This window comes from Patiria miniata, unplaced genomic scaffold (genome assembly GCF_015706575.1).
Source record: "Patiria miniata isolate m_02_andy unplaced genomic scaffold, ASM1570657v1 HiC_scaffold_17, whole genome shotgun sequence".
Classification (NCBI taxonomy): domain Eukaryota; kingdom Metazoa; phylum Echinodermata; class Asteroidea; order Valvatida; family Asterinidae; genus Patiria; species Patiria miniata.
In genome coordinates, this window is record NW_024037055.1 from 7,085,687 (window position 1) to 7,099,846 (window position 14,160).

At 42.8% G+C, this 14,160-nt stretch overlaps 1 protein-coding gene across 1 annotated transcript; it reads left to right on the forward strand.

Moving 5' to 3' along the window:
• The first annotated feature begins 4,116 nt into the window (after positions 1–4,116).
• On the forward strand, positions 4,117–13,134 carry LOC119723680 (pyrimidodiazepine synthase-like). The gene is made up of 5 exons (XM_038194468.1): positions 4,117–4,397; positions 8,471–8,576; positions 10,144–10,366; positions 11,436–11,562; positions 12,036–13,134. Exons 1-5 carry the CDS (start codon positions 4,373–4,375, stop codon positions 12,257–12,259), a joined length of 705 nt encoding a protein of 234 aa, XP_038050396.1. The 5' UTR covers positions 4,117–4,372; the 3' UTR covers positions 12,260–13,134.
• Positions 13,135–14,160: the final 1,026 nt, after the last annotated feature.

A 14,160-nucleotide genomic window follows, 5' to 3' on the forward strand; every position in this document is an offset into this window, starting at 1 on the left:
TTATATGTCGCATTTTTAGAATTCTTCTTGGTGATATTAATTCTTACGATTAATCCTTTCGAAGTGCGATTTTGATCGAAACTTATTGCAGTTTTTCGAGTTGGGACTCTGGTGTTGAATAACACATTTAAGGTGAATGACGTCAAAGACCATTGCAATGAATCGAGATTTGCGATACTGGACCGGACATTATTTCAGGAAAGAACGTTTAGATTTGTTTTGTGGAATAATGGTCAAATGGAAGAGGGTAGGGTAATTTAGCCAGCCAACTCAACAGTCTTAATCTGCCCCTGCAGTGAAACGTTATAGAAAGTATAGCAGACAAAATACGAGGCTTAAGGTACAGCGTGTCCCAATAAACATTGTGCCATTAAGAAGTCGTTGACATGCCTGGGTGTCGCTAGGATTTTTTCTAGAGGGGGACAAAGCCCAAGTTTTTCAAAAATTCCTATCTTTTATCCAGCGATTTCCCGATTGATCATTTTTTTTTCGAGGGTGGGCAGGGACATTCGCCCCCCCCCCAACCCATTAAATTAATTATATGATTCAGTCGCACCTCTTTTTTTCCCTTCCCCCTCCTTTTTATTTATTTATTTATTTTTTGCTTGTCGGGGGGGGGGGGCAACTTCCCCCTTGCCACCCCCCCCCCTCGTGACGCCCATGGTCGCTGATAAGGTCATACTATAGCTAATCAAATGTAATTTTGAAAGCCTGTGGTCTTGTTTATAATGGGTGAAAATATCAAGAAAATCTATCCATGCAAACCAGAGATATCGTTGAATTTGTAAGGCTATATTATTTTCCTCCTGCACAATTAGAATCCTGTATTAAGCTTATACATTTCAGCTGTCAAAGAAGATTGCATGTTCATTGTCCTTTCAAAATCTTTGTCAAAGACTAAACAGTAAACACCCGATATTATGCATTCCATGCGGTATTAAATTTGATTATTTAATGTTATTTACCCAAAATGTTATCTGTGAACACCCTTAATCCAAATGCAACATAAAGGCCATGCAATGATGATTTCAAGCATTGCGTAACACATATACCAATAACCCAATCAGCAAATAGTAGTGTGGAAATTACATTGTGCACGTCAAAAATACATAGCCTTACCAAATCAAAGATATCTGTGGTTTGCATATAGGCCTACTTGGATTTTTTGGATTTTTTTTCACCAATTATCAATAAGAGCATAGGCTTGAAAATGCTTTAAAATTTGATTAGCTAGTCTGACCAAGTTTTGAGAAAATCACAATTTCTTCAAGCACAATGTTTATTGGGACACGCTGTATAAGGAAAAAAGGTCCCCCCCTTTTTTTTTTTTACTTGTCAAGTCAACTTTATGATGAATATATCGCAGCGTTCTCGACAAACTGTGGGGAAAAACAGACAATGAAAGGATAGGAAATCGTAAAACCTTGTTGAAACATTATTTGCATTTTTATAGCTGCAATCGATATGTACTGGTACCAGCATACGGTTGCAATGCAGACCAGTAAAAAAAAAAGTGAACTCCAATGATAAATGTCCCCACTTCAGAAATTCAGGAAAAATACTCACAACTCTCCGAGGTGTTCCAGACACACATCAAACCAAAGCTTTATTTCATCATCTTTCATTTTCTGTTCAAATAATGTGGGGTAATCTAAGGTCTTTTGGGAAAAATGTTCATCCAAAGAGGATCCCTAAAAAAAAAAGAGTCATGAAGCCCATCGCCATTTTGAAAAATGGTATACCATTGGCTCAATTGCGAAATAGAATATTTTTAGGGCCCAATTTTAGTCCAGTGCACGGCTTCCACCTTTTTTTCACAAACCCCTCAAGCAGTGGGGTAGCCAAGGGGGGGGGGGGGGGCGTGGGGGGGGGGGGCGACAGCCCTCCCATGAAACCTTGTCGCCCCCCCCCAGTCGCCCCCCCCCACTGAGATTTTGAGTTTCCAAAACAATTATCATTGATCTACATGACGCCCCCCATGAAATGTGCCAGCCCCCCCCCCCAGCGCCCCCCCCCCCCCCCCCCCCCCCCACTGAAAAATTCCTGGCTACGCCACTGCCCTCAAGTTCAAATAAAAACGCTGAATTCGAAAGCGCGTGCAAATCGTGATTTTCGGCTGCTTAGGTACCAATTTTGGAAGACGCGGATCGGGGGGGGGGGGGGGAGGGGTCGACCCCTCCTGCTCTGACACACACACACACACCCACACACACCCAGACTTGTTTCACATACCTAGTGTGGACTTTCCTTTCTTTTCGTGTAGTTAAGGAACACCAGTGGAAAAACTCATTTTTCTCAAACTGTGAAAACTCTTACAACCCAATTTTTTTCAATGATTCCCTTTAGTGTTTCTCTTCATTCTGCTAGATAAACCTAACCCAAAAATGCCTCTAAACCTGTTTTCCAGAAATGGGGAAACACTGTGTGGACGTGGGCAAGTCCACACTTCGTCGCTGCTACCTACATTATGTGGACGTCTTTTGTTCGGAAGTCCACACTGCGTATGTAAGACAAGCTCAACATAACAAGTAATAATAATTACATAATGTCCGTAGCTAGCTTTCCGCAACAATCGAACATAAACAAATGGACGGGCTTGACCCCCCTACAATTTCTGGATCCGCCCCTGTTTGGGGCCTATTTGCTGACCTGTATACCCATAATAAGGCGACTAAGACTGCCGGCCGACAACACGTACCTGACTGTGGCAAGATGTCTTCAACTCTGCATCGAAGATTCCGAAGTACAAAGTCTCAAAAGAACAGTTACTCTTAAAAAAAACCCCCAAATTTCACACCAATCTTATTAGACCATTCGCTGTAATTAGCAATCTGTTTTTGTTTTCCTTTACATGTATTATAATTTTCATGCATTTGCTTCGTTCCAAATAATAACATTACTCAGAATCCAAGGATGTTGAATCCTAACCTGATGAACTTGATTTTGAGTGGATTTTGATTGAACATGCACAACCTTTTGATCACGAAACACGATTTCGTCGATAACACTCCTCCTTATTACGAAAAATCTGTTAATTAACGCTGGAAAGCCAGACGGAATAATTTCACAGGGTGTTTAGTACCAGAATTTACTATCTTTAATTCAAGCAAGCCTTTGACAATCTTTACAGGTTACTTTTTGCGACACATGCATATTGATCCCCAAGCCTTATCCTTTCTCAAACTTGATTTGTCCTCTGATGAACTGGTGTTTTAAAATTTTGCAAATATATGTTTTATGCGAAGTACATTCTACAAAAATAAATAAATAAATATCATATACACGTTCAACAATAACAATTCATATTACTATATACATGTACATGTAAATGGTCAATTATTATTGCTGATGGTGGAGATCACGTCGTGTGTACCTTATTTGGCCTAAAGAATCCAGGAGAGGGCGCTATGCATGAAAATGGATCCACGCTCCCCCCCCCCCCCCGATTTCCTTTTCCGTAGGCGGGATGCTCCAAAGTCATGAAAAATTCAATAGTTTTGATCGGGTCAGTATATTTATTAATGAATAGAAGAATGATATCAAGAGCATTGTTGTTATTCAGTCAACCAGTTACCTTAATTTAAAGCATGAGCTACGGATCATGACAAAGATCTGGTTCGAATCCACCGCGCGCGCAGTCATATGGTCGTCGCTGCTCAAGTTTTCATCGACTATTTTTCTTCTCTGAATTTATCTATTTATTTTACGATTCATAAAAGGAAAACTGAATTATGCATGACATTTTTAGCAACCCCCTACGGACAATTTTGTCATAACCCAAATTGAAGTTCATGACCAGAGAGTTATAAGTTGAGGGCGTGTAAGTTGAAGTCCATGACCAGTTAAGTTGAGGGCGTCCTTTCATCCTGCTGGTGATCCACATTCGGTCGTACGACCGTACTCTGTTTGCATGTGGAGATCTCCACATGTGGAGATCTCCACATGTGCGTAGTAGAGAGCGCCTTGTAGCGGCGCTCTACAATCCTATAACCTTGATTCAAGTCGCCTGAAAAATGGGTACCCTGTACTATTGTGTAAATAAAATATTGGCCGCCGGGGGTACGAGCGAAGTGATCCACACCGGTCACGTGCATGTTACGTGTTATGCATGATGTTGACCTTTGATTGAGCATAGCTAGAGTGCGGCAGAGCTTGACAAATAATTGTCAAGCTTGCTGAAACTTGACCCCATCCCATTCGAGTACCTGAAGTTGAATGAGTTTGCCATTTTTGTTCGTGACAAGGCATTTTCGGCGCAGCATAAGAGTCCTTAATCACGTCAACCGAAGGCTTGTGTCGTCGTCAAACAGTCATCGGCAGCGCATCTAGCAGCACAGCGTAGTAGCACCCCAGCAGCACCCTAGCAGCAATCATGTCAGAAAAACACCTCGAAGCCGGTGAGCGAGTCACTGCCCAGTGCCCGAATATAAACTTTATATGTGCATGACAAAAACAAGCAATGCACATTATTATTGACAAGCTGATTTACCCGATCATAGATCGGGTAGGGCGTATTTGTGTTGGGGATGAATATGTGGGGAGTTAAAGGGAAAATACAACATTTGCAAACATCACAAAACGCAATGATCAAATTACCACGAAATACCTTACTGAATTGTTAGGGACTGAGTGACAGTCTAAAGGGCCATTCTCCGCTAAAGTGTTCAAATGTGCCATTTTTGTGTCGCTTGTGTTTCTAAGAAGTATGGAGTGTGTTCGATAATGATTTATATTAATTTTCTTCGAGACTAAGTTTTGTTTCATAAACCCATGTAGTAAGAAGGCAAGAAAATGTTAGAAATTGTGACGGTAAGGTGGTATTTGTTGCGGTTTTCTCATGTCGCCATCCAACAGAGGTGGCAGCAAGTCATTGTTTGCAAGTCCAAGTCAAGTCACAAGTCATTGTTTGCAAGTCCAAGTCAAGTCACAAGTCATTAGGTCCAGTCACAAGTCAAGTCACAAGTCATTTGGTCTAAACACAAGTCAAGTCACAAGAACACGTCAAGTTGCACATTATTTTGTCCAGCTGTAATAAGCTAAAAGAACCTGGCGTCAACTTACGAGTTACTTTGAACATGCCTCCTTAATTCCCCTTTTTCAATGTGTTGCAATTACTTGTAGTTTATCACATATCTGTCGGATATTAGCCCTTTGTATACTTTAATAAATTTACTTTACATTGTAGAAATAAATGTTGAGATGACATGAAAAAAAGACTTCACTCACTCGATTACATGTAGTATACTAACACTTTGTTCAATTATTTGTTCAATTTTCATGTATACTAAACGCCTACCGATGGGTTAAGCTATCCGGTATTTTACATGCAATTGACAAAGGCCTGCTTTCTTTTCATGAAAGGTTCCTTTCAAAGTTTGTTCAACCATTACATTAAGCAAGAGACTTGGTCATTGAAAACTGTAGTTTGTTGTGACAGTCTTATTGAAAACTTTTGAAACTAGTGGAAACTATTCATTTTACTGGATTCAGTCACTGAGGTCTATTTTCTGGAATGAAACTTTCTCGCTGCATCTACAAACTGCATTTATAAACACCTTGAGATGTGATGGTTAAAACAAGCCACTTCCAAAACCTTTGACCCGCACGCACCCATTCACATGTAGGCCTACATTTGTATTGTTACCACTAGTGCAGGGCCAGTTGAAAATTTGCCTGTTCGGGAGGGGCAAGTTGAAAATGTGCCTATTCGGGAGGGGCAACTTGCTTGACCGCTGGTACTGGTTAAGGTTGATTGCCTTAAGGTTGATTGTTAAGGTTGATGGTATCGCCCTAGAATGCACGTGCGCGTGCCTGTCCTTTTTGCATTGTTGCGTCATATTAAGCACGCGCGCTTTAGCTTAAACATGACGTAAACATTTAAAAAGAACGGCAGTGCGTGGTGCTATGTTCTAAGCTGCCACGTTTGCCTCCGAAAATACCGCTTTTTTGCTGTCTAATATGTGCTTGTTTGGGAAGCGCAAATTGCCTGCCGCAGGTATTGGTTGCATGCTTGCAGTTTTTGAGAACTGCTCGTGCAAACAACGCACGCGATTCATTGGTGTTGTTTTCACAGGTTGAACGCACACGTCAAAGTTTGTGCCAAGTTTGAAATTGTTTGGGCGAGTGTTTCTCAAAAAAAGGCTGCAAAAATAGCGCAGATATTACTTTCCCCTACTGGACAATGGGATCGTCCTGCAGTAAGGTCGCTCAGTCGACTGCAAAAATAATGTGCCCGTGCAGCTAACACGTAGGGGTACAAACGGTAACATGGTACGCAATGCTATACATTCACCCAGACTGGACAATAGTACCGTCCTACAATGCCCGTGCGTGTGCAATAAAGTTATGGCGCGTAACGGTGCCCGAGTCTTTTTTGCATTGTTGGCGTCATATTGAGCACGCGCGCTTTAGCTTAACATGACGTAAACAATTGAAAAGAACGACAGTGCGTGGTGTTATGTTCTAAGCTGTACTGCCACGCTAGGCTTAAGAAAATACTGCTTTTTTGCAGCTTTTTCGACAACCGCTGGTCCAAACCACTTCAAACTCGGCACTGCACATTCTGCTGTCCCGAGCAACACACCCGCCGATTTTCAACTCCATACGGTGCCCGGTTCTGGAGATAATCGGCGGACAGACAGACAGACAGACGGACAGACAGACAGACAGACAGAGATTCCTTGAATTGTAGTATAGATGGAGCCTTTACATGCAGACATGCCCGATCTACAATAAGGGAAAATATACATTCGGTCTAGGGCAGATTTTCAAGTACAAGAGGCTAGAAGTTATTTAGATTCAATTATCAATAGCCATATGAAGCAAGAGTTTGTACGCAGACCAGAATGACCGAAAATCTATTCGCGGTTAAGCCCCCCCCCCCCCGAGAAAAAGTCACAGCGCGACTACTCACCGCTCATCGTGGGTTTTAAGGTGCCGCACGAAATTGCTCGTTGTGTTTGGGCCATCAGTGACGGTGGATCCACATATTTTACAAACAGCAGACCTTTTACTTGCTGCAGTTGAATTGTAATCTCGGTATGCGAAACAACACCGCTAGAAGCCGGCATGCTTGCTTGTCAATTATGACATATTGAGGGCGCTATTTATTTCACTCACGCGTACGCAACGTAACAGCTCAGCTCACTGATATGATCTACAGCTGCAGCTGGGCAAAGTAGAAACCGCGCAAGCCAAAGTCCGTTTTTTTATTGCACGTAAGGCGTAAACCGAATAGCTAATTAAAAGTAAAATAGCTTAATTAAAGTGTATTGGGTCGCTCGAGTAGCGTCTGACTTGGGTTGGTAACAAGTCATTTTTTTGCAATCCCAAGTCAAGTCACAAGTCATTGTTTGCAAGTCCAAGTCAAGTCACAAGTCAAAGCTGGTATTTACAAGTCAAGTCACAAGTCACAAAAATAGCGACTCGAGTCCGACTCGAGTCCAAGTCACATGACTCGAGTCAGCAACTCTGGTGTAGACTTTCGATTGGTCAGACCGTGCAAGGCATTCTAAAGTGTAGTCCTTCCAAGTATTCATTGCACTCGGCGCAGGGGAGGTGAGCAAAGCATAGGAAAGAATAGGGGCACTTGGTGGCCACGCACCATGGAGAAAAAATATTTTGCCAAGGTCACCCCAGACTACCGTTTGATGAACACTTTTGTAGAACGGCCAAGTAGAACACGTAAACGGAACCCCTACGTTGAAGCCGCTGACCACGCACAGACTTGACTCGAAGAAAAGCCAGCAGGGGCGGCCAGGCAGTCAACGTGAAAGCGCACACGACGGCAAATTCCTGTGCAAAAATTCCTGTGACGAAAAATCGACGAAACGGATCGCCGGTCCGTACGGGAAAATTAAGACGACCCGGAATGTCCGACCCGGCGGAAGACACCCTCCGCATTTTTCCACGGATGTGGAGCGATTTTGGAGCCGCGGAGCCCGCGGTCTCGGATCCTTTCAGGAGCAAACATTTCTCGGAGGCAGAGTAAAACTTGCTCTTATATATAGATGTATCCTCGACCCTCCATTATCTGCGCAGGTAACGCTTGTAACGCGCGCGCGTTGTCACACACAAATTGAATGTGAGTGCGTAGAAAAAGGACCGCGTAGCTTTAGACCAATAAGGTGACCCCTCAAAGTGCCCTGTGATTGGTCTGTCTGATGCTTTTCCTGAATTCCTGAAAGTTCCCAGTAGAGGATTGTAAATAAAAAATGCTTGTGACAGGCCACCAATTGACCTTATGCGTTAAGGCGGATTCAGAGGGCAATGGTTTTGTATTGCATGGATAGGCATGAGTAAAACTTTTGTGTATAAATTGTTACTAGATTAACATAACAAAGAACGTCCTCATATCGTTCATGAAAGAGACCAATTACACAGCGTAACCACATCGTTCAAAACGTAGATTCCGATGAAATTAATACGATTTGTTTTCAACATTTTTATCGATTATTTTGATAATGTACAGGTCAGCCTCTGCCAGCCTTAAAGGATGGATCCATTCGTCTCTACAGCATGAAGTACTGTCCATTTGCACAGCGCCCTCGCTTGGTTCTAAAGGCCAAGGGAATCGAGTAAGACATAGACATCTATTTGCATAGACAATTTTCTTTTTTGGAAAAAATATTTCCCAAAATATTTGTCCGTCCTTTGTTAGGCCTTCCACTCCATCCTTTGTTATCTTCACCTACATGTACACTGGTGTCCCCCACCTAATTAATCCCTTTTGTGTTTCTGCTCCCAACCCTGCATGCTTGTGAGCGCCTACATGTTTGTTTCTTGTACCTCCGTCATTTTGCTTCTGAAGAAGAACTTGTTAAGTTTGCAACGTCAGGCTGCATTAATTTTTCAGGTTAAAAATATTTTGCCAATAGATCAATGATCAAATCGTTAAAAAAAAAAGTTCTAAAAAAATAATAATAAACAGAATAAAGTGGCCTCAAGGGATGAAAAATAAGGTGTTTATTGTACGGACACTCAGCTTTCAACAAGTTTAATATGAGTCTCAGTCTCCTTTGTCCGAAATATTGAGTTCCCCCTGGTTCGTAGCTGCGGCTGAACAGCTCTAGAAGTAGTCATGTTTCATCGTTGGTTGGTTGGTTGGTTTGTAACAAATGTCAGCACATCCTTTTTTTTGGCCATCAATCACCTTGTCCCTTAGGCCCTCGCGACAACACACGTGCTTCAGGTCTCCACCAGCTACCAATTTATTGCAGTAGTGGGAAATTGGAGGTCACTCATTTCGCCTTGGGGCTGGCACTGTAATGCACACAAATTGGGTGTTCCACATGCATTAAAACGCTACATGCACCAACTGACGTGCAACAAAATAATGGGAATCCTTTTCAGTTGACAGTCACGACCACGTGAGTAGTTGTGCATTTTAGGAAGAGACTTTTACATCATGTACATTGAACATTACTTATAGGCTACAGCAGGTCTACAGTTGGGCCACAGCTTCCGAGATCTTTTCAAGCTTGTTTTCATTACCTAACCATCTCAAAAGAGATTGGTACTCTTATTGCTCTTTTCACCATGCAAACCTTCAAATCTTATCATCAGCTTTGTCTTCAAGTCCATCACAAGTCCAGCCTCAAGTCAAATCACAAGCTATTCAAACAAACTGTGGCAAAGCTTGTCCTTTGTTAATTTGTATTTATTTATTTCCCTCTGATAATGAAACCAAGGATTCCTCAAAAGTGCCCTAGGCACTGTAGCTCGAAGGCCTGAAGAAAACCTGTAGAGAGAAGACAATGAGAAGAAGTTTTAGGGAGGAAAACCCCATAAGAATATTCTGGGGGAAAGTTAAATCCCCGGAATCAGGTAGGGACTGAAAACCCATCCACATGTGACATCATGTGGTCAGGGCAGGAATCGAACCCGGGCTGTAGCGATGGAAGGCGAGGAAAGTAACCACTGCACAAACGTGACTGTTCACGGTTCACCTTGTGGCTGGAGTTGTGAAAATTATTTTTCATCGAACTTGTGATGGGCTTGTCATTTTATATTACCGAGTTCCAGTTTGTGGTAATGTTATGTTGTAGGTTCAGAAACATGGATGACCAAACCCTATAACAGATTCATGCTCATGGTCAATCATGTCCAGAAAATATATCAAAAGAAGTTGATTTTTTTTACCAGTTATGAAGAGATCAACTGCAACTTGAAGAATAAGCCAGAGTTTCTCTTGGAGCGACATCCAGATGGGAAGGTCCCCGTCTTTGAACACAACGGCAGAGTCGTCATCGAGTCCAACATCATCTGTGATCTCGTAGACGAGTTGTATCCCGACCCGCCTCTCTACCCCAAGGACCCGATTGAGAAGGCCAAGGATAAGATGGTCATGGATACCTATTCATCAAAGGTAGTTATGTTTTTGTTCTTTCAAATCATCTCCAACCTTTCTGTCGTGTATCCAAATATCCTTCTGTGCGCTGCAGTTGAGGTCGGCTAGACTCAGTGGGATTTTCTTACACAGACATACCGTGGTTGTCAGAGGAGCTAGCGTTTGGCTAGGATTTTCAGGGTCAACCCAGGCTGAAGGGGCTCTCACCGAATCATTCGGCTATCTTTGAATGAAGAACTTGTGAACTTGACAATTAAGCAAAAGGGACAGCACTTTTTTTCCCCCATCCCACTGCGGAGGGTATTTTGTTGAATTAAAAACTTAAGGAAGCCTGAAGCATTCTTGTTTTGTGAATGTTTTTTGCAGAAGTCCGTGACTGTTGTTTCTGTACACTGCAAAAACTGTGTTTAGCAATTAAACACTTTTCTCAACACTTTCTTGCTATCAGTTTGTAAACATGTTTAAATACTAAACATGTTTAAAGTAAGGATGGAATATAGTGTTTAGCCATTGAACATTGATATTTAGGAATTGGACACGTAATGTTTAGCTTCTAAACATGTTTACAAAGTGATAGCAAGATTGTATTTCATTGCTAAACACAGTTTTTAGAGTGTACAAAATACTGTCAATAGCAGGTGGGGGAGGCCGGGAGGGGGTTTCTGACCAAAACAAATGGCAAATGGGGGGGGGGGGGACCAGTTGCTTCCCCTGCTAAGTTCTGAATGCAGTCCTCTTTAACCAGGTAACACCGGAGGACGTGTAAACACGATCTGGCAATGTATAATCACAGGGGTGGGTGACGGGTTAAACCATCATCAAGCATTCCTGAGTCTCCAGCTGTGGGTGTGTGTACTCGTCATTGGCTCTCCATGGTTTTGTTCACACCATGTTTTGGACTTGAACCTTGGCCACTGTACACGGCCTGTCGTCGTAGCAAATATCGCTCCGTGGCAAAGCCTCAAAGTGTAGCAAAATAAGAAGTTACGGTGAGAAGTAGCGTACAAATATTGTATGAGATACCTTGCCTTTTAAGTGGTTAAGTGGTTAAGTTAAAAAACTGTCATCTGATTGGTTGACTCTTCAGGTGATTCCAGCATTCTTCCAGGTAATCAAGTCTGGAGAGCAGAACGAAGAAGCAGCCACAAAACTCCTGGCTGGCCTGACCTTATTTGATGCCGAGCTCAAGAAACGAGGAACTCCGTTCTTTGGCGGTAAGAAACGTGGAATACTAAAAATGCAACATTTATTTTCATTGCCCGTAATAGCACAATGGTTTTTTTTAATTAAAGGCATAAAGGTTCATTTGCGTTTCCTGCATTTTTAATAGCACCACTTAAAATCCAAAGAAGAATGCTCAAAACCTAACCTGTTGAAGTTTCAGCTCAGTGGATCATCAGTTTTAGAGAAAAGTGTAGAAAACCATTCACAACCTTTTGATCAGGAAACATGATTTTGTCTAGATGGAACTGAAACTGTAAAAACCACACTAAACATTTCACAAGGGGTTGGGGGGGGGGGCTGGCAAAACACATGATTTCTACTGCAATTTCCTGAAGATGACATCTGACATCAGTTGCATGGGTTTTTTTTGGAGGGGGGGCAGGTGCAACATATTTCTTGCCGAGAATTTTCTCTTTTGTGAGCTTCACTTTGAGTTTCCCGACCTCTTGATTCCCTGCCACAGGCCAGCAGCCCAACATGGTGGACTTCATCACCTGGCCCTTCAACGAGCGCCTGGCGGTCTCGGACCCACTGATGGCCCTCATTAAACCCAAGCTGCCAGACCTGGACGCCTACTTCCAGCGGATGTTGGCCAACCCAACTGTCAAGGCCATCCTCACCAGCAAAGAGATTCACCAGAAGTACCTCAAGGGCTATTTGACCGGGAATGTCCAGTACGATTTCTAGGCTGACTAGAGGGAAAGGCACCAAGTCTTCAAAAGGGAAAAGATTCCCGTCACTCATCGGCAAAGCCATACAAAAAAAATTCTTTGTTTACTCCTCTTCGTGTGTCCATAAAAGCAATTCACTTTGATTTCTGGTTCTGGTTGTGGTTCTTGTGCTGGTTCTGGTTCTGGTTCTTCTGGTTGAGTTGGTAAAATTCACTCAAGAATATCGCACCAACTTTTGACCTTATGACTTGCATGGAGTGGATGTGGAGATGACCTTAGTAAATTGACTTATTTGTCCATGAAGTGATGGGATGCACTGTATCCTTGAAGGCAAGTAGTGTCCTACAGTTGACGACGTTAGCTGGCAAATCGATTTCAAATCGTGTCCAAAACAATAACTAATACTTTGCTAATACCAAAACCAATAGCAAGCAGATCACTAATGACGGGTACTTCATAGATTTAACCATATCTAGTTTTTAGGTATTCTGCTTTGACACCACACAAAATAACAAGTAATAATAATTACATATGTCCGTAGGCTTTCCGCAACAATCGAACATAAAAAAAATGGACGAGCTTGATATCCCCTACAATCCCTGGATCCGCCCCTGTTTTGGGCCTATATGCTGACCTGTAAAGGCGATATTAAGACTGCCGGCTGACAACACGTACCGGTACCTGACAGTGGCAAGATGTCTTCAAATGTGTATCGAAGATTCCGAAGTACAAAGTTTCAAAAGAATAGTTCCTTTTTTATTTATATTTTTTCACACGATTCTGTATCTGTTTTTTTCTATGTATTATAGAAATCATTATGCATTTGCTTCGTTCCAAATAATAACATTACTCAGAATCCAAGGATGTTGAATTCTAACTTGTTGAACTTGATTTTGAGTGGATGTTTTACTCTTTTTAGAAAAAAAAGTTAAAAATTGAACATGCACAACCTTTTGATCACGAAACACGATTTCGCTGATAGCACTCCTCCTTTTCATCCGTCAATTATTGCTGGAGTGGAAATCACCTACATTTCGTCAAGTTGAGTTCTTCTAAACGACAGCAAGCCAGACGGAATAATTTCACACGGTGTTTTGTACCAGAATTTACTATCTTTAATTCAAGTAAGCCTTTGATAATCTTTAAAGGTTACTTTTTGTGATACATGCATAGTAGTGGCCTATCCCGTCGAATACGACGATGTAGCTCGGTGTCTAGCTGCACGACGATTCTCGCAATCAGCAATATAGGCGGCAGAGGAAGCAGAGCGGCCAAGATGTACAGCGGATCGCCAATGAGTGCGGTCCTGCACCACGGTCTGCCAGGAGGTGACTGGGATTCGGAAGGTTCGCAGATCACGCTTTAGAACATCCTTGTAACGGAGTTTTGGACGACCACGGGGGCGAGGAGCATGAGCCAGCTCCCCAAAGAAGATGTCCTTCGGCAGTCGACCGTCCTCTTGTCTGCAGACATGACCAGACCAACGAAGGCGGCGAGCTGACAGCAATGTGAACATGTCGTTGACTCCTGTGAGCTCAAGAATGGCAGGGTTTGAGACTCGGTCTTGCCAGGAGATTCCAAGAATTGAACGTAGGCAGCGGAAATGGAACGCATTCAGTCGGCGTTCCTGACGGCGGTAGGTCGGCCATGACTCACTGCAGTAGAGTAGCACACTAAGCACACAGGATACGTAGATGCGGATCTTCAGCTTGATGGAAAGGGCCCGGTTGTCCCAAACACGAGCACGGAGTCGGCCAAAGGTGGTTGCAGCCCTACCTATTCGGGAGTCAAGTTCGGTATCCAGGGAGTTGGTGCTGGTAACTGTAGAACCCAGATACTGAAATTTGTTGACCACGCTCAGAGGTGTGCCATTGATGGTGATCATGGGAGGGGGACCTGGGCCTTGCGATAACACCA

Bases quoted from the DNA above. Each gene is read 5' to 3' on its own strand.
- LOC119723680 (XM_038194468.1), top strand. From the start codon at position 4,373: ATGTCAGAAAAACACCTCGAAGCCG. The intron at 4,398-8,470 runs GTGAGCGAGTCA...GATAATGTACAG, and splicing joins AGAAAAACACCTCGAAGCCG to GTCAGCCTCTGCCAGCCTTA. The intron at 10,367-11,435 runs GTAGTTATGTTT...TTGACTCTTCAG, and splicing joins TGGATACCTATTCATCAAAG to GTGATTCCAGCATTCTTCCA.